General features: G+C 42.3%; 1 protein-coding gene across 1 annotated transcript in view; it reads left to right on the forward strand.

Moving 5' to 3' along the window:
• The first annotated feature begins 1,577 nt into the window (after positions 1-1,577).
• The window catches only part of slc35b1 (solute carrier family 35 member B1), a 29,673-nt gene continuing 12,577 nt past the window's right edge, over positions 1,578-18,673 (forward strand). Inside the window, 5 exon segments of the mRNA XM_033035365.1 lie at positions 1,578-2,061; positions 8,966-9,066; positions 9,810-9,940; positions 12,306-12,336; positions 18,479-18,639. Of these exon segments, the coding sequence (XP_032891256.1) occupies positions 1,829-2,061; positions 8,966-9,066; positions 9,810-9,940; positions 12,306-12,336; positions 18,479-18,639 (657 nt within the window). The 5' untranslated portion in view covers positions 1,578-1,828.

Here is an 18,673-nt window from a genome sequence, read left to right on the forward strand (position 1 = left end):
GTAGGCCGAAATGCCTGCCCCATACAACACGATCCCACGTATTGTGTACCAATCTTATTTAAATAAGAAAGTGTTGTTGAGTGAATTGTGTAAAACAAGCAGAATTACCCTACACACTTTCTACAGTTTCAGGAGAAGATTTTCCAGTAAAACCTCTCTTCTCTCAGCTCGAGCAGTTTGATAAAAGTTCCCTGCCAACTAATTTCTTAGAACCAGCTCCCCACACACCGAGACACTTTCTATACCTGGCCCCCTCTGCTTGTCTATTCCTTTCACCTCACTGAACCTGAGAGACTGGTCCACCTCTTTGTTTCACTCCACCACTCTCTGCACCCACTCTCAGCTACACCTGGCCTCCTGAAAGCACAGCTTCCTGGAGACACAAGGAGAAACAACTAACGTTACTTTCAAGAGTCAGCAGAAATACAGCACAAACATTTCTCTCCGTTTCACTCTCTCCATCACCTCTGGTGCTCTCTACCCATCTTGCCTTCTCAGGTAGACACAAAATGCTGGAGTAACTCAATGGGACAGGCAGCATCTGTGTAGAGAAGTAATGGGTGACGTTTCAAGACGAGACCCTTCTTATAGACAATGGACAATAGGTGCAGGAGTGGGCCATTCGACGCTTCGAGTCAGCACAGCCATTCAGTGTGATCATGGCTGATCGTCCCCGGTCGGTTCCCCGCTCCTGCCTTCTCCCCATATCCCCTGACTCCCAATCTGGCTCTCTCTTGAAAGTATCCAGGGAACCGGCCTCCACCGCCCTCTGAGGCAGAGAGTTCCACAGGCTCACAACTCTCTTTCAAGAGAGAGCTAAATAGGGCTCTTAAAAATAGCCGAGTCAGGGGATATGGGGAGAAGGCAGGAATGGGGTACTGATGGGGCTGATCAGCCATGATCATATTGAATGGCGGTGCTGGCTCGAGGGGCCGAATGGCCTACTCCTGCACCTATTGTCTATTGTCTATTGTCTATTCTGTAGAACATGCGCAAATGTTTTGAGAGAGTACTCAATGATATGCCAAACCTCTAAGAAACTAGAGGCACTGGCATAGCTTCTTTGTGATTACATCTACGTGCTAGCACAGGTTTTCTGGGAAGCAAACAGAAGCAAAGATCTTATAGCTCCACTCAATGTACACATGACAATAACAGGGCCGCCTCCCCTGCCACGTGATGTCCCATTCCACCCACCACCCCCCCACCCCCCGGCCCGCCCGCCACCACGTGACACTGCCGGCCTTCCGTCACCACCTCATCGCCTCCCCCTCCCCCCCCGTCACGTAACACCGCCTGCCCTCACCACGTCTCTCCGGCGCCTCCCCCCGCACCACGTGGCGCCACCTCCCCGTGCCACGTGATTTCCCCAGGCGTTCGCGCGCACGCCGCCTCCCGGCACCACGTGACTCTGCCTCCTCCCCTCCTCCCCTCCCCCGCTCCACGTGACCCCCAGGGGCACACTCGTCGCTGGGAGTACGTGGCCACTCCGCGCGCGCCTGCCTATCACCGCGCACCACGACAACCCCGGGCGGGCACGCGCACCACGACAACCCCGGGCGGGCACGCGCACGCCGCAGCGCGAACGCACCTCAACCGCCACCCGAGGACCCCACGCCCTGCACTTTGAAGTCCTGAGCGGCGCCGGTTTATTTATATCTCCTCTGTCTCAGGTTTAAGATCCTCCTAGCAGTGCCTCCCGCCCACCCTTTCCGCAAAACGTTTGTTTGTTGATAGTGGAAGGCGAAGGGGAAGAGGGGGGAGGTGAGTGGGCGGGTCGGATGCAGCGGGCAGACAGGCAGGCGGCGGGGCTGGGTCCTGGCGGCTGATGAGGCCGCTGCTGCCGGTTGCCGGGGAGCGGGAGCGGGAGCGGCCGGTGCTGCCGCCACCGCCACCGCCGGGCCCGGGCTCCGTGTCGCTGCTGCTGCCGCCGCCATTGTCGGGGAAGCCCAGCGCCGCCGGCTCCATGGACACCGTTCCCAGCGACCGCATGCGCCTCATCTTCTGCTTCCTCGCCGTCTTCGTCTGCTACTTCTACTACGGCATTCTGCAGGAGTCCATGTGAGTGGCGCCGGCAGGGACGGGGAGGGAGGGAGGTTTACACCGCTGGCTGGTTTGCTCACAACAACAGCAACTTTTCACTGTGCCTCCGTGCATGTGACAATAAACACACTGAAGATGCTGGAGTATCTCAGCGGGAGAGGCAGACTCTCCGTCTGAAGAAGGGTCTTGACCTGAAACGTCACCCATTCCTTCTCTCATAAGTTATAGGAGTCGAATTAGGCCGTTCGGCCCATCAAGCCTACTCCGCCACTCAATCATGGCTGATCTATGCTCCCTCCTAACCCCTGCCTTCTCCCTGTAACATCTGACACCCGTACTAAGATGCTGCCTGTCACGCTGAGTTACTCCAGCTTTCTGTGTCCATCTTCGGTGTCAACCAGCACCTGCAGTTCATCCTTAGAGAGGGAGGTTTCCTCATACGGATGGTGGGGTTGTCCGTTGTGCAGAGCTGCTGTCGTGCGGGGATGCTCCCCTCTCTACAGGCCCAATGGGGGAATGTATCTTCCCGTGAAATCCTATGTTGCACTATGTAGTAATCACAGGGCTATCGTGACATTGGGATCTAACTCGTAAGTGATAGGAGCAGAATTAGCCCATTTGGCCTATCGAGTCTACTTTGCCATTCAATTATTGCTGATCTATCTTTCCCTCTCAACGTCATTGCCCTGCTTTCTCCCCATAACCCCTGATCAAGAATCTGTCGATCTCTGTCTTACCATTGACTTGGCATCCACAGCTGCCTGTGGCAATGTATTCCACAGATTCACCACCCTCTGAATAAAGAAATTCCTCTTCATTTCCTTTCTAACGGTACGTCCTTTTATTCTGGCGCAATGGCCTCTCGTCCTAGACTCTTCCACGTGGAAACATCCTCTCTATATCCACACTATCAGGCCTTTCACAATTTGGTACGTTTCAATGAGGTCTCCCCTCGTCCTTCTAAACTCCAGCGAGTACAGGCCCAGTGCCACCAAACGCTCATCATATGCTAACTCAGTTATTCCTGGGATCATTCTTGTAAACATCCCGACCCTCTCCAATGGCAGCACATCCTTTGTCAGATATGGGGTCCAAAACTGCTTCTCTCTGCAAAGGCCCAATAGAGGAATGTATCTTTCCATGTAATCCTATGTTGCATCATGTAGCAATTACAGCATTGTCGTGGCATTACAGCGTAAATATAATTCAAATCTTTCAACAATGCTTTATTGTCACGTGTAGCTAGGTAAAGTGAAATTCTTTGTTTTGCAAAGTAAATAGGTCATACAAAGGAGAGTCAGTGGATGTTGTTTAACTAGATTTTCACAAAGCCGTTGATATGGTGTTGCACGTGAGGCTGCTAAGGAAGATGAGAGCCCATGGTATCAATGGGCAGATACACTAGCATGGATAGCAGGTTGGCTGCATGGCAGAAGACAAAGAGTGGCAATAAAGGGGGCATTTTCTGGTTGGCTGCCAGTGACTAGTTCAAGTGAGTTTATTGTGGACTAGTGGAGTTCCGCAGGGTTTGGTGCTGTTGCCGCTATTCTTCACCTTGTATATTAATGATTTGGATGAGAGGATTGAAGGCTTTGTGGCCAGGTTTGCGGATGATACGAAAATAGGTGGAGGGGAAGGTAGTGCAGAGAAGGTAAGGACTCTGCAGAAGGACTTGGACGGGAGAGGGTTGGGAGAGTGGGCAGAGAAGGAGCCGATGGAAATAGAGTAGCGAAGTGTGGAGTCATGCATTTTGGTAGTAGGTATAAAGGCGTAGTTTATTTTCTAAATGAGGAGATAATCCAGAATCGAAGGTACAAAGGGACAAATGTTAATCTGCAAGTCAAATAGATAGTAAAGAAGGCAAAAGCAATGCTAGCATTTATTTCAAGTGGACTGGAATAGGGTGATTTCACGAAAGGTCACTGGAGCATAGATCCGCACCCACGTGACCGAAAATTTAATGGAGTACATGCTTCAACTTCCGGTACATGTTAGTGAAGGGAAAACACGCACTTTCACGCCTGTTAAAAACATAGAAACGGCCCGTTTTTGAGCTGCAATTAACTGTACAACGTCGGGGTGACCGTGAGGAACAGCTACCTAAATTACAGTCCAAAAAAAGATAGAAACTAAGGTAAATTCAAGAGGGAGCTGAAGGTGTCAAAACAGCGGAAGTGCTAGCGGACATTTGCTGTGGAGATTTAAAGATCGAAAATATCGGGAATTTATCGCGTTTGCTCGCTGCATTTCATCAAAAGTAAGGCATTATTGACTTTTTATCTTTATTCATTTGTTATATGAAAAGTATTAAAAGTTAAAAATCTGTCAGTAAAATTGCAAAATCGCCCATGGTTTCTCCAGGTGGGTTTTAACATGCAAAATGAAAACGCTTCTGAAGCTCCATTTACCATTTAAATAATCGTAAACTATCAATGCGTTTTAAATAAATTGATAAATGGATAATTGTCAGCTGTAGTTGGACAAAAGCAGGACATTTTATTATTTAGCCAAAATATATTTCTCAATATTTCTGTTTAAAGCCTGCACAATCACCCAAACTACTTATTATTTATTTATCATCTAATAACAGACAAGCCTGCAGCATGGAATGATGTCAACAATCCTGCTTGGGCACCCACTGTGAGCAGGATAGACAATGTGCACAAGAACGCCATCAACTGCAGAGCTATAGATGCTTGAGCTGCAACCAAATCTGCTTTAATACTCTCTTCTTGTTGCACGTGCATGGCGTTCCCATTCCTTAGCTTGCATCTCAGTAAAATTTATTTCAAAACGCATTGATAGTTTACGATTATTTAAATGGTAAATGGAGCTCAGAAGCGTTTTCATTTTGCATGTTAAAACCCACCTGAGAACCATGGGCGATTTTGCAATTTTACTGACGGATTTTTAACTTTTAAATACTTTTCATATAACAAATGAATAAAGATAAAAAGTCAATAACGCCTTACTTTTGATGAAATGCAGCGAGCAACGCGATAATTCCCGATATTTTCGATCTTTAAATCTCCACGGCAAATGTCCGCTAGCACTTCGGCTGTATTTACACCTTCAGCTCCTCTTGAATTTACCTTAGTTTCTATCTTTTTTTGGACTGTAAATTAGGTAGCTGTTCCTCACGGTCACCCCGACTGGTACAGTTAATTGCAGCTCAAAAACGGGCCCAGTTTCGATGTATTTAACGGTGTGAAAGTGCGTGTTTTCCCATTCACTAACATGTACCGGAAGTGAAGCATGACTCAAGTTCAATTTCGGTTCACGTTGGGTGCGATCTACTCTCCGTGACCTTTAGTGAAATCACCCTATACAAACACAGGGATGGAATGCTGAGGCTCTATAAGGCGCTGGTCAAGCTGCATTTGATGTATTGTGAGCAATTTTGGGTAACGTAATGAGGAAGGATTTGCTGGCCCTGGAGAGGATCCAGAGGAGGTTTACACGAATGATCCCAGGAATGAGTGGGTTAATATGATGAGTGTTTGATGGCACTGGGCCTGTACTCGCTGGAGTTTAGAAGAATGAGGGGGGACCTGATTGATACGTACCAAATAGTTAAAAGGCTTAGATAGTGTGGATGTGGAGTAGGATGTTCCTACCAGTGGAGAGTCTAGGAGTAAAGGTCATAGCCTCAGAATTAAAGAACATTCTTTAGGAAGGAGATGAGGAAGAATTTATTTAGTCAAATGGTAGTGAATCTGTGCAACTCTTTGTCACAGAATGCTGTGGAGGCCAATCAATGGCAGAGATTTTATTACAAATTTTTTTTTAAATTCACTTTAGGGAAGGAGACCTGGTGGGGGAAAAAAACATGTACGGATAGTGCTATGATTACATATCTATTGTGCTGCTACAAATAAAAATGTAATTGTTCATTTCAGGACATTTGACAATAAAATGCTCTTGATTTGAACAAAACCACTCGAAAACAATATTTGCAAATATACACCATTGTTCAATTGATTATATTAAAACATTTTGATGAAATTCTGCCTGATGTGAGGAAGCATTGAAAAGCTCTTTTGAAAATGTAAATCTCTGGATAATATGCAAACTCCTGTCCTGGAATAAGTCCTTCTTCCACGTTACTTAATCTGTATGTTCAAAGTTGCATTTGGGCTTTGGCCCTGCATTTGCTGTGGTATCTCCATAATTCGTATTTATTTGCATGAATATTATTTGATGGTTTAGTCCCCACTAAAATTATTGCAAATCGACCAATTTCAAGCATTTTAATGTTCTGTAGCTGATGCGTATGACAGTTAAACACTTGATCCTTAATTGCACTCTCTTTATCCTTGTATTTGTGGGACACAACTTGGATGATTAAACGGGTGGGCCAACTAGATTAGCTGTTTACTGTCAGACATGGATCACACAAAACACTATCAAGCACTACTCTGCTAACTCATTCTCAGCCTGAAGAAGGGTCCCGACCCGAAACGTCACCCATCCTTTTTCTCCAGAGATGCGCCTGACCCACTTTTTTTTTTTTCCCAGAGAGGCTGCCTGATCCAGCATTTTGTGTCCATGTTTGGTATAAATCAGCATCTGCAGTTCTTTGTTTCTAAGTCAAACGGTTTTCTTCTTCCGCGATCATCCTGAAATGTAAATAACTCCTCGAAAGACTTGATAGCAACCATTCTTGAAAAGTTAGCTCATATCTCTCCAATTCTTCCCCATTGATGTAACAAAATGTCCTAAGCTTCATGCTATTGGCTTATTTCTTATTTTCCTAAAGTGCCAACTTTACCAACACTACCAACCTAGCCATCATTCCCTCATGCTTTTACAACTCCTGCCCCACCATGTGATGTGTTAAGACTTTGGTTGTTGTATGCTGAATATGGTAGAAAACCACTTATCACTCGTACCCACATATGTTACTGATCCTTCTACATGCAGACGGGCTGAGTCATTATCCAAAAATGTAAAACAATCCTTAGTAAATGCCTAACTCATCTTTTGCCTTGAAAAGGGTGGTTTTGTCATCGGGGTAATGGGAGGAGCCTGAGAAATCTTGCAAAAGGTTTTTTTGCTGTATATTTCTGATTACTTTTACCCTTCATTAGCTTAGCTCTGAACTTGCAACACTCTGGTTTTACTCCTCCTTTCCTCAACTCTGCTTCAACCTCATCTTGTCTTGAGTTCCACCATTTGATCTCACAATCCTACGTCCTAGACAACCATGGTAATCAGTTTTTTTTTTTTGTTTAACACGTGACGTAATTGCCCGCATATCTGGGCCCCATCCTTTTCACATTCCTATTTAAAAACTTTGCAAACAGGTTGTCATTCTCGCAGCAGTACTGAACGGCTTCTAATCAAAATTATGGAAGACTTGTTCTGCGAATGTCTGTGGTGTACCATCTCTCATCGTCATCCTCAATTTGTCCCAAAACTGGTTAGGCCGCAGGCCGCTACGGAGATGTCACTAGCTTTAAGACAAAGGTCTTGATAACATAATTCAACATGTGTTTTGTTGGACATGATGGGATGAGAGTAGATTTAGAACCTGCTGCCAGGTAGAGGGGAGGGAACAGATTTATAGTTAGAAGTACACCTAACTCCTTCATCAAAACACACAGTGGCATCTGAGAACTTTTGAACTTAATCAACCAACATGCCCAAGCCATTGATATGTTTATTCAGTATCTTGTTGCCTTTGGTAATGAGTTGGTGGTGAATTGATGCCATGATAATAAATTAAGAGACCCACCAGAATTTTGCCTGTCTGGTCAATTTTCTCTGGTTTAACTGCAGCCTTTCTTCAACTCTGTTTCTGTTAATTGTTTATTGACAGTTGTTATTCCAACAACAGATAAAATCTTCCTCCTCCAACACAATGTGTGGGTCACAACAAAATAAACTTGGTACTGAGTAATTCCAGGTTTCTGAGATTTAGCCTTTAAGGCAGTAGTCAATCTATGCTCTGTTGATGTGCATTTTGGGTGCGAGTCCAACTTGGACAGGGAATTGTGGTAGTTGCTCAGTCATTGTTATACTGGAGGCCTTTTGCTGGCTGTGTGGAAGCATCTGGCAGGTTGAATGTGGGAACCACAGATTTGGAGAAATTTTTGGAGGATTCGATATTTGAGGAAAGTTGAGGAAAACATTTTTACTTGAATTAGTTGGAGATCAGAAACTTTTAAACACATTTAAAGGACAGCTGAATGAGCAGTTAATGTCTTTACAAGAAAGGTTACAAGCCAAGAAGGGGAATATGGGCTTAATCGCTATTGCCTCGGTTTCAAATTGTGTGGAAATTTGATGAAAGGGATGTCTTCAGTTGGTGAGTAATATAATATAATTATAAGATTATTAGGATTAATTATATGATTATAGATACATTTGCTAAATGTAAGCTTTACGACAATCAATTCTTTCCTGTAGCCATAAATTATTTATGTAAGTAAATTCCCCCTAGTGTGTGCAAGGAGTGGATGAGAAAATGGGATGACATAGAACTAGTGTGAATGGGTAATCAATTATTGATGTGGGCTGTGGGCCTGTTTCCATGCTGTATCTCTAAACTAAAACTAATTCTGATTTATTTTTCTCGGGTTTGATTAGTTTAAGATGCAAGGAATATAAATGAATTTGATTTGTTCGGTTAGAGCTAGAAAGTCTTATGTATTGAACCCACAGTGAATGTGCTTGCGATGCACATGACAAATTGGTTCACTTTACATACTTCCCCAATCAATTTGATATCAAGTATGTTAGTGAAAGCAAATAAGGTGGATGGTACTAATCTGTTAGAACAAACAAAATACTGGAAATAGTACATCAGAGAGAATCTTTGGAGAATCTGCTGAAGAAAAATTCTGCGTATTACAAGCGTTTTCTGTTTTCATGTGGAATTGGTTAACTTTGCGTACTTAACCAACCTTCTTTGTTCCAGAACAAGAAGCAAATATGGAGACCAAGAAGAATCATTCGTATATGCAAAATCGCTTGTATTTGTCCAGTGTGTTATTAATGCTATTTTTGCCAACTAAGTAAGTAATTTCAAGTTGCATCAAAAAATTACATGAGTTCACTAGATGTTCTGTAGTGGATAATGGGCAACATCCTTTACCTGTAGTCATTAACTGAGCGATAAGAAAATAAAAGAGTTACAACTGTTTTAGATCAAAGACTGAAATTGTATTTTTGACATGTGCAACAAGGCATAGGAATGGGATATTGCTTGATGGCAATCAGGGAACAATTACAATTTAAATCAAATGTTCTGGAAGTACATTGGGTCCAGAACCTGAAACGTCACCGATCCTTTTTATCTGAGATGCTGCCTGACCCTCTAGCACTTTGTGTCTATTTTTGGTATAAACCAGCATCTACAGTTCTTTTTTTCTACATCTTAATATTATTATAACCCTGAGGTTGGTTTCTTTTCAATTGTTCCTGACAAATAAGAATCTCATAGTGGCAAATAGATTGGTTTTAATGCTAGGTCTGATTCACAAAGTTTGAATGTTATCGAAATCATCAGAGAAACAATAAATAGCTATTTCAGGCCTATTTATAGATATACTCTAGTGAATCTGAACTATTTTTGGTAGACGTTTAAAATGATATATTTGTTATATATAAGTTTTATGACTATCAAGTGTCTTCTAGCCATAAATAATTTCTAGATATATAAATATGTTTGCCCAATGATTGCACAATTGACAGAATTTAATATTTTGAAAGACTGTACTCTTTGAATTGTTTTAATAAAATATTTGTGTATCTTGTTCTAGTAATACAATTATTTGAAAAGCCATCAATTGAACGGACGCCACACTGGCTGTATGCAGTTTGTTCAATGTCTTATTTAGGGGCCATGGTCTCCAGTAACTCTGCGCTCCAGTATGTCAACTATCCAACACAGGTTGGTATTGGATGTTATGTGCAATTTGAAAGAAAATATAACCTTGAACCCCATAGATATATTTAGTTTTTTAGTTTAGAGATACAGCGTAGAAACAGGCCCATCGGCCCACCAAGTCTGCATCGACCAGCGATCCCCGTACACTAAGGGGGCTGTCCCACTGTACAAGCTAATTCAAGAACTCCTGAGTTTAAAAAAAAATCAAACTCGTGGTAAGCACGTAGAATGTACGTAGCAGGTACGTCGTAGCTCGGGACGTCCCTTAGCAGCTCGTAACGCTAACAGCAGGTACCCAGGAAATGCGGTAAGCTTGGGAAGACTCGTGAAGATTTTCAACATGTTGAAAAATGTCCACGAGAGCCCCGAGTACCCACGACCGGCTATTACCGTAATTCTCCGAAATCGAATCAGGGGAAACTCGGGAGAACTCTTGAATTAGCTCATACAGTGGGACAGCCCCTTAACACTATCCTACACACATTAGGGATAATTTACAATTTTACCAAGCCAATTAACCTTCAACCTGTACGTCTTTGGAGTGTGGGAGGAAACCGGAGCACTTGGAGAAAATCCTTGCAGGTCACGGGGAGAACATGCAAACTCCATACAAGCAGCACCCGTAGTCGGGATCAAACTCGGTCTCTGGCGCTGTAAGGTAGCAACTCTACCGCTATATCACCCATACTTGAAAAGAAATTCCTGAAATATTTTCCCAAGAGCTGTTTTCTAGGATGAAGGATATATAGTGATTCATCGATTAGAAATATTCAATGTATGAAATTTTATCTAACAAAGCACAGCCCTTTGTACATTCAGAATTTACCGTATTTGAAGTTTGTGGATGTAAATTTAGCGAGCAAATTGACACTCACAACATCAGGTATCTTAAGTATAAAAAATTCTAATAATTGATTTGAATTTCCATGCCCCCACCACTCTCCACACACCTTTTAAAGTTTGCATTTCTCTGAATAATATTTTTTCCAATATTCTGACAGTGATTGGTTGCATTTCTTTTCTTATAAATTTGCTATGAAGAACAAAGTATCTGGTTTACCAGGGGGTAAAATGTATTCTAAGTAATCCATTAACCAATTCTACTAAAATGGATTACTATTTATGGGTTCGCGAGCCATTGGTTCAAAAGTGTATGATTCCAGAAATGCTATTGTGCTTTAAAGTGAAATTGTTGATCTTTTGTAATTTATTGTTCAAATGTGTGCATTCTAGTCGCAAGTTCAATGCAAACACTTTTATAAGGAGAGGTGTAGAGAACATGGAGTTACTTGGCATTTGGAGCAAATAACCTTCAGCAATAAATTGGATAAGCAGTGCAAGATTGTTGTTTGATGCAATTCCTTTTTTCCCCTTTCTTTGACTTGCTGTATACAATAATGTAACACCAACAATTGGAAAATCTCATTGCTCTTCCTTTTTTTAAAGATGCCTCAGTGGAGCATCAGGTAGTGCTGCCGTCATAGTTCCAGTAACCTGAGTTCAGCCCTGATCTTTGGTGCTGCCTGTGTTCAATTTGCACATTCTCCTTGTTAACATCTTGACATCCTACAAAGCTGATGGTGGTTTGCCAGTTATAAAAATCGTAATTGATTTCAATAGGTTTTAAGTGTCTGAGATTCAGCGATATTCCCCGTACTTAAGTAATTTTCAATAAGACTAACTAAAATGCAAATAACTTTTATTTAAAAGCATTTTTTTAAAGTGCTCCTTACTGTTTCATTTGCCTCCTAATCTTGGCCTCTCAGCTGATCCTGAATGTGGAGGAATTCTTCCTGTCTTCTGACCCAATATAATGCTGGAGAATACGTCAGAATCCACCTTTCACAACACATCCCCATACGGAGTCCCACAGCTGAGAAAATGGACAAATTGTCCACCAGAATATGTTGGATGGAGGGTTGTGAATCTGTGGAATTCTCTGCCTCAGAAGGCAGTGGAGGCTGATTCTCTGGATGCTTTCAAGAGATATTTAGATTGGGCTCTTAAAGATAGCGGAGTCAAGGAATATGGGGAGAAGGCATGAACGGAGTACTGATTGTGGATGATCACAGTGAATGGCTCGAATGGCCGATTCCTGTTGTCTATTGTTACTCTATTCAGCCCTGGATTCGCTTCAGTTGCAATGACTGAACATTGACAATCTTGTTCTGTGCCTATTCCTCTGATTTTTGTTTTTAACATATTACTTGAATTGGAAACATTCTGCCAAATAAGACATTTTCTAAAGTGCAAATTGTGATAATTCATGTTTAATGTATGCTTCATAATTTATTTAATTTTTAAATGCACCCAAAACATTTTTTTTTACATTTTGTTATCAACTAATGGGTATTTTTTTCTATTTTAGGTTCTAGGAAAATCATGCAAGCCCATTCCAGGTAAGTTAAAATGAAGCGAATGCAAGAACCTGAACTGATTAAGTCCTCTTTTGATGACAATTTGCATGATGTACATGGTATTTAGCTGTATGGCAATATTTGTACCGTGCAACATTGCCAAGCGGTTTTCAACATGATTAACCAAACCAAATAATCTTATAATGGGAGTGGGTGCATGGGAATAGAACAACTGCAAGTTTCCTCCAAGTCACACATACATCTTGAAAAACAGTTTTGCCATTCCTTCTTTATCACTGGGTCAGATTACCCGAACACTAACCATTAGCAGTGTGCAAATATCTTCATCCTAAATACTGCAGCTGTTCAATGTGGCCATTGAGTCATAGTTGTTTAGTTGAGTCATCGTTGTTCAGAACAGAAACAGACCCTTTGGCTCTTTAATGTTTGGGACAAAAACCCATCATTCACATGTGTTTGTAATTGCTAGGGAGTGTTTAATTGCCTCCTTAATGCAGGTATAAGAGAGCTTTCGGCACCTAGTCTTTCCTCCAGTCTTTCCATCACCTTTGGAAACTTTTATTGCTGTTTATCAACACGAGGTCCAAAGTTGTGCCAATGAAAGTCAAATAAACCATTATGAGACTGAAAACAAGAATAAAACTGTTAGAGACATCAGCCAAACCTTAGGCTTACCAAAATCAACTGTTCAGAACATCATTAAGAAGAAAGAGCGCTGGTGAGCTTACTAATCTACAACCTCTACAACATATGACAGAAGAATTCTCTATAATAAAGAAAAATCCCCAAACACCTGTCTGACAGATCAGAAACACTCTTCAGGAGTCGGGTGTGGATTTGTCAAAGACCACTGTCCACAGAAAACTTCATGAACAGAAATAGAGACTACACTGCAAGATGCAAACCACTGGTTAGCCGCAAAAATAGGATGGCCAGGTTAGTTTGCCAAGAAATACTTAAAAGAGCAAGCACAGTTCTAAAAAGGTCTTGTGGACAGCTGAGACGAAGATTAACTTATATCAGAGTGATGGCAAGAGCAAAGTATGGAGGAGAGAAGGAACTGCCCAAGATCCAAAGCATACCACCTCATCTGTGAAACACTGTGGTGGGTGTGTTGTGGCCTGGGCATGTATAGCTGCTGAAGGCACTGGCTCACTGATCTTCATTTATGATACAACTGCTGATGGTAGTAGCATAATGAATTCTGAAGTGTATAGACACATCCCATCTGCTCAAGTTCAAACAAATGCCTCGTAGCTTTTTTCGCTGATAAAATCAGCACCATCTATCAATCTTTATCCCCTGTACCCGAATCCCCAGCATCTACTCCACCACCTACCAAGGCCCCTCCTTTCAACATCTCCACTGACCTCCTTACCCCTCCTCCACACTGCTTCCTCTCCCAGTTTGACCTGGTCGCCCCATTGAAATCTCCAAACTCATCAGCTCTTCCAAACCCACTACCTGCTCCTTCGACCCTCTCCCCACTCCCCTGCTGAAGTCCTGCCTCCCCGTTCTCTGCCCCTACCTCACTAATCTCTTCAACTCCTCATTGTCCCAAAGAATTGTCCCCTCCGCTTTCAAAACTGCTGCTGTCACACCTGGTCTTGATCCCTCCTCTCTCATTAACTACCGCCCAATCTCAAACCTCCCCTTTCTTTCAAAAACCCTGGAGCGTATCGTTGCATCGCAACTTCATTTCCACCTCCTTGCGTATAACCTACTTGAACCCCTCCAATCTGGCTTTCGCCCCCTCCATAGCACAAACTGCTCTCCTCAAAGTCCTCAACGACCTCCTCACCTCTGCTGACACTGGTTCCCTCAACATCCTCATCCTCCTCGACCTGAGCGCAGCCTTCGATACAGTGAACCACAACATCCTGCTCACCAGACTCAAAGATCTCGGCATTGAAGGCTCTGCACTCAGCTGGCTCCGTTCCTACCTTTCCAACAGATCCCACTTCATCTCTCTCCACAACCACACCTCTGCTACAGCCACAGTCACTCAAGGCGTTCCCCAAGGCTCCGTACTCGGCCCCCTCCTCTTCATCATCTACATCCTCCCCCTTGGTCAGATACTCCGCCACTTCAACCTGGACTTCCACTGTTACGCCGATGACACCCAGATCTACCTCGGCACCAAATCCCCCCCCTCTCCCATATCAACTCCTGTTTGTCAGCTATAAAAACCTGGATGCAACATAACTTCCTCAAACTCAACAGCGATAAGACAGAATTCCTCCTCATAGGCTCCAAAGCCACACTCAGCAAAATCAATAACTCCACTCTCACCATCGACGGCACCACTGTCTCCCCATCTCCCAAGGCCCGCAACCTTGTCGTGATCTTTGATTCCACCCTCTCCCTTGAGCCTCACATCCGCCATGTCATTAAAACCTCCTTCTTTCATCTCCGCAACATCGCCAAACTCAGACCCTCTCTCACACCTCCCGCTGCTGAAAGACTCATCCATGCCTTCATTTCCTCCCGACTGGACTATTGCAACTCACTTCTCCTTGGCATCAGCTCCACCTACATCAACCGACTCCAACTGGTCCAGAACGCAGCCGCCCGACTCATCACCCACACCAAATCCTGGCATCACATCACTCCAGTCCTCACACAACTTCACTGGCTTGCCATCTCCCACCGGATCACCTACAAAATCCTGATCCTCACCTACAAAGCCCTCCACCATCTGGCCCCCCCATATCTCACTGACCTCCTCTCCCGCTACCAACCCTCACGGTCCCTCAGATCCACATCAGCCGGTCTCCTCTCCATCCACAAGTCCAACCTCCGCAGTTTTGGGGACAGAGCCTTCTCCAGGGCAGCTCCCAGGCTCTGGAACTCCCTCCCCCAACTGATCCGCAATTCCAGTGTCCCTCAGCCATCTTCCAGTCCCGCCTCAAGACCCATCTCTTCACCTCTGCCTATCCTTAGCCCCACGTCCCCCTCCCTTTTCATCTGTGCATTAATTGCCTCATATTGTGTTTTGTATTGAATTCTGTCTTTACTTTGTGTACTAGTCATGTCTCTACTATTTATTTCATTCCCCTTACATGTTTTTCCTCTACCTGCTAAATTTTTGTAAGGTGTCCTTGAGACTCTTGAAAGGCGCCCATAAATAAAATGTATTATATTATTATAGCTCATTGGCCTGCGGTTCATTCTACAGCAAGACAATGATCCCAAACATGCTGCTAAAGCAACAAAGGAGTTTTTCAAAGCTAATAAAATGGTCAATTCCTGAGTCGCCTAGTCAATTACCCGATTTGAACCCATTTGAGCATGCCTTTTATATGCTGAAGAGAAAACTGAAGGGGACTAGCCTCCAAACCAACCATAAGCTAAAGATGTCTGCAATACAGGCCTGCCAGAGCATCACCTGAGAAGACACCCAGCAACTGGTGATGTCTATGAATCACAGACTCCAAGCAGTCATTGCATGCAAAGGATATGCAACAAAATACTAAACATGACTACTTTCATTTACATGACATTGCTGTAGCAATGTTACAAAATTTTGAGATTTAAAAAATCAAGTCTGCAATTTATCCCATCAGATAAAGCATAAAAATAAGTTTAATTTGACACCTAATTCACTTTCATATCTCAAGTATTTAAAAAGCTATGGTCATTTTCATACTGGGAAATGAGCATCTTGTTCCCTATTGAATTTCTATGGACATAACAAAAAAGCTGTGATCGTGTGCAGTCAAAAGCCCATAACTTTCTTAAAAATTAAGAGAACTGAATGAAATTTTCAGTTATCATAGATTGAAGCATTCTGAAACAAATATAAAATAATCTTACTTGGATGACCTGAAATTAAAGCATATAATCAGTTAGTTACCTAATTGTAGCTAATTTCAGACTTCAATTACTAGATCTAAACATCTATCCATTTCTTAATAAATGATTAACATTTTTAAATAGCATAAATGTCCAAATAATATTCACAAATAATTCACAATAAAACATGATTTTTAAATCACATTTACATTAATTTATAGACCAAATGGAAGGAATTCAGTGTTCAATTGCTGTAAATAAATGCCCATTTAAATCAGCTTTCCAGTGGGTCCCTGTGGAACGCGCTGGTTTAGAACGTTCACATTGCGGTAGATTTGTGCCCCAAATGCCAGGAAAAATACTGCGGGATATAATGGGCCCAAAATGAGCTACTCGCAATATTAAACTTTGTATAAAGGGATCTTTAGAAGCCCTTTTTAATGTAAAAATATACAGCATACCTTCAGTTATTTGCTTTATGAGACCCTGCGGTTGCTGGTGGTCGCGGGTTTAGAGATTGATTTTTAAACTACTATAACTATTTTACGAGGCCTTTAAAACTAATAATAGCTTTTGCGACGGGGTCTTTCAGCGATTTTTCGTTAATAATTAACTAGGCTGAACATCTTCGATTTGAACAGCCTAGAGAAAATCGCGTTTTAAACCCGCCCCCTCTAAACGGCGCCAAAATCGCGCACACCCGCAGCGACAGATTTTCAGCGACGCTTCAGGTAGGCTTTGCAACATACCTACATTGCTGTATCCCAAACATTATGGTGCCCTGAAATTTCTACATGGTGAAACCAAAATGTGTAAAAATGGCCTTTATTAAAATCTGACAATGCATTTTAACCACATATGATTTTTTTTCTATTACAAATCTCAAATTGTGGAGTACAAAGGCAAATAAATAAATGATGGGTCTTTGTCCCAAACATTATGGAGAGCACTGTACATGTTGCCATTTTTGTTCGTCTATTTTAATTCCATTTGCCTAGCTTTCCTATTTTTTGTGTTTATCTATATGCCTCTGAAACTTGCCTTTATCAAGAGTCAAGAGTATTTTATTGTCATATGTTCCAGATAGTACAATTAAATTTTTACTTGCAGCAGCACGACAGAATGTCAGAATGCTGAGTATAAGTGTCAGGAAGTCGCATTGCAGCTGTATACAACTTTAATTAAGCTACGTTTAGAGTATTGTGTGCAGTTCCTGTTGCAGCTCTACAGGAAGTATGTGAAGGCATTGGATAGGGTACAAAAGACGTTTTTTCAGGATGTTGTCTGGTTTAGAGAGTATTAGATGGAGAAGTTGAATAAACCTCAAGACCGTTGGAAGCTGAGGAGGAACATGACGGAATAACTAAAATCCTCCAAACCAGGCAGCATTCTAGTGAATCTTCTCTGCATTCTTCACATCCTTCCTCAAGGGCATTTGAGGGGATGATGATGAATGCTAGTTCTACCAGCATTAACAAAGTCTTATGTATGTATATTTTAAAAAATCCACTTTACAGATGATGTAGTATTTTAGTGAAGTAAATGAATGCATCCCATTCTGAGAGGAGCGTCTTAGAATGGAATGCAGAGCGATTTTGAAGGGAGATGGGATCCAGGAAGACACAACTGCCATATTGAGACAAAGAGAGAGGAATATTTCATAGACTGGATTTTCAGGGACAGATGACCTGGAGTGTGTGGGCTCAGAGGTAGTGGAATGCTATGATAATATAACATTTTCTGGGTTTATAGAGAATGGGGATGGCTGGAGATCATTGAAGTAACTGTGGAAATGGAAGAGACATGGAGAAGGGTTTAAGTGGCTAATAGACAACAAAACTGAGTTTCTTTTGTCCATGTGGACATGAACCTGCCAGTTCCATTTAATTCTTGAAGGCAGGCTGGATCAGCATTTATTCTCTTTGTTTAATTGCCCTTGAGAAGTGAGCAGTGTGCATACGTTCATGATTTTAACAGAATACCCAAATTGACAATGCTACTTGTGGGTTTAAAGCAAAATCCAATGACAAATTTTGCACCCAGTAGGATGAAGATGTAGGTAGTTTTCAAAATTGCCCTGTCAAATAATATTAACCCAACATTATGCTCCTGTTCTCTAAATGCACATTTTCTATATGCTGATTAAAGATTAAAGTAAATGTGTTGACGCCATATTTGGTTACAGAAACTCTGTTTTGAGACTTGAAAACTTTTCATCCTAATCCTATTAACTGTTTTCCTCTCCATTGATGCTAGCTGACCTGTTGATTATAGCAAGTTTTATTTTTTAATTGCGAATGCTGCAAGTTTTAAATACTCGAGGGTGGATTTTCTTTTAAACCTTTACTTATTTTAATTTATATTACAGTGATGCTTTTAGGAGTCATTATTGGAAGGAAAAGGTACCCCTTGGCCAAGTATCTTTGTGTGTTGCTCATAGTTCTGGGAGTGGCTTTATTTATGTATAAACCCAAAAAAGGGACGGACAGTGCAAATGACCATATATTTGGATTTGGGGAAATACTATTAGTAAGTATATGCCTTTTTCTATTGCATTTAAAAA

The sequence above is a fragment of the Amblyraja radiata genome, chromosome 16 (assembly GCF_010909765.2).
Source record: "Amblyraja radiata isolate CabotCenter1 chromosome 16, sAmbRad1.1.pri, whole genome shotgun sequence".
Lineage (NCBI taxonomy): Eukaryota > Metazoa > Chordata > Chondrichthyes > Rajiformes > Rajidae > Amblyraja > Amblyraja radiata.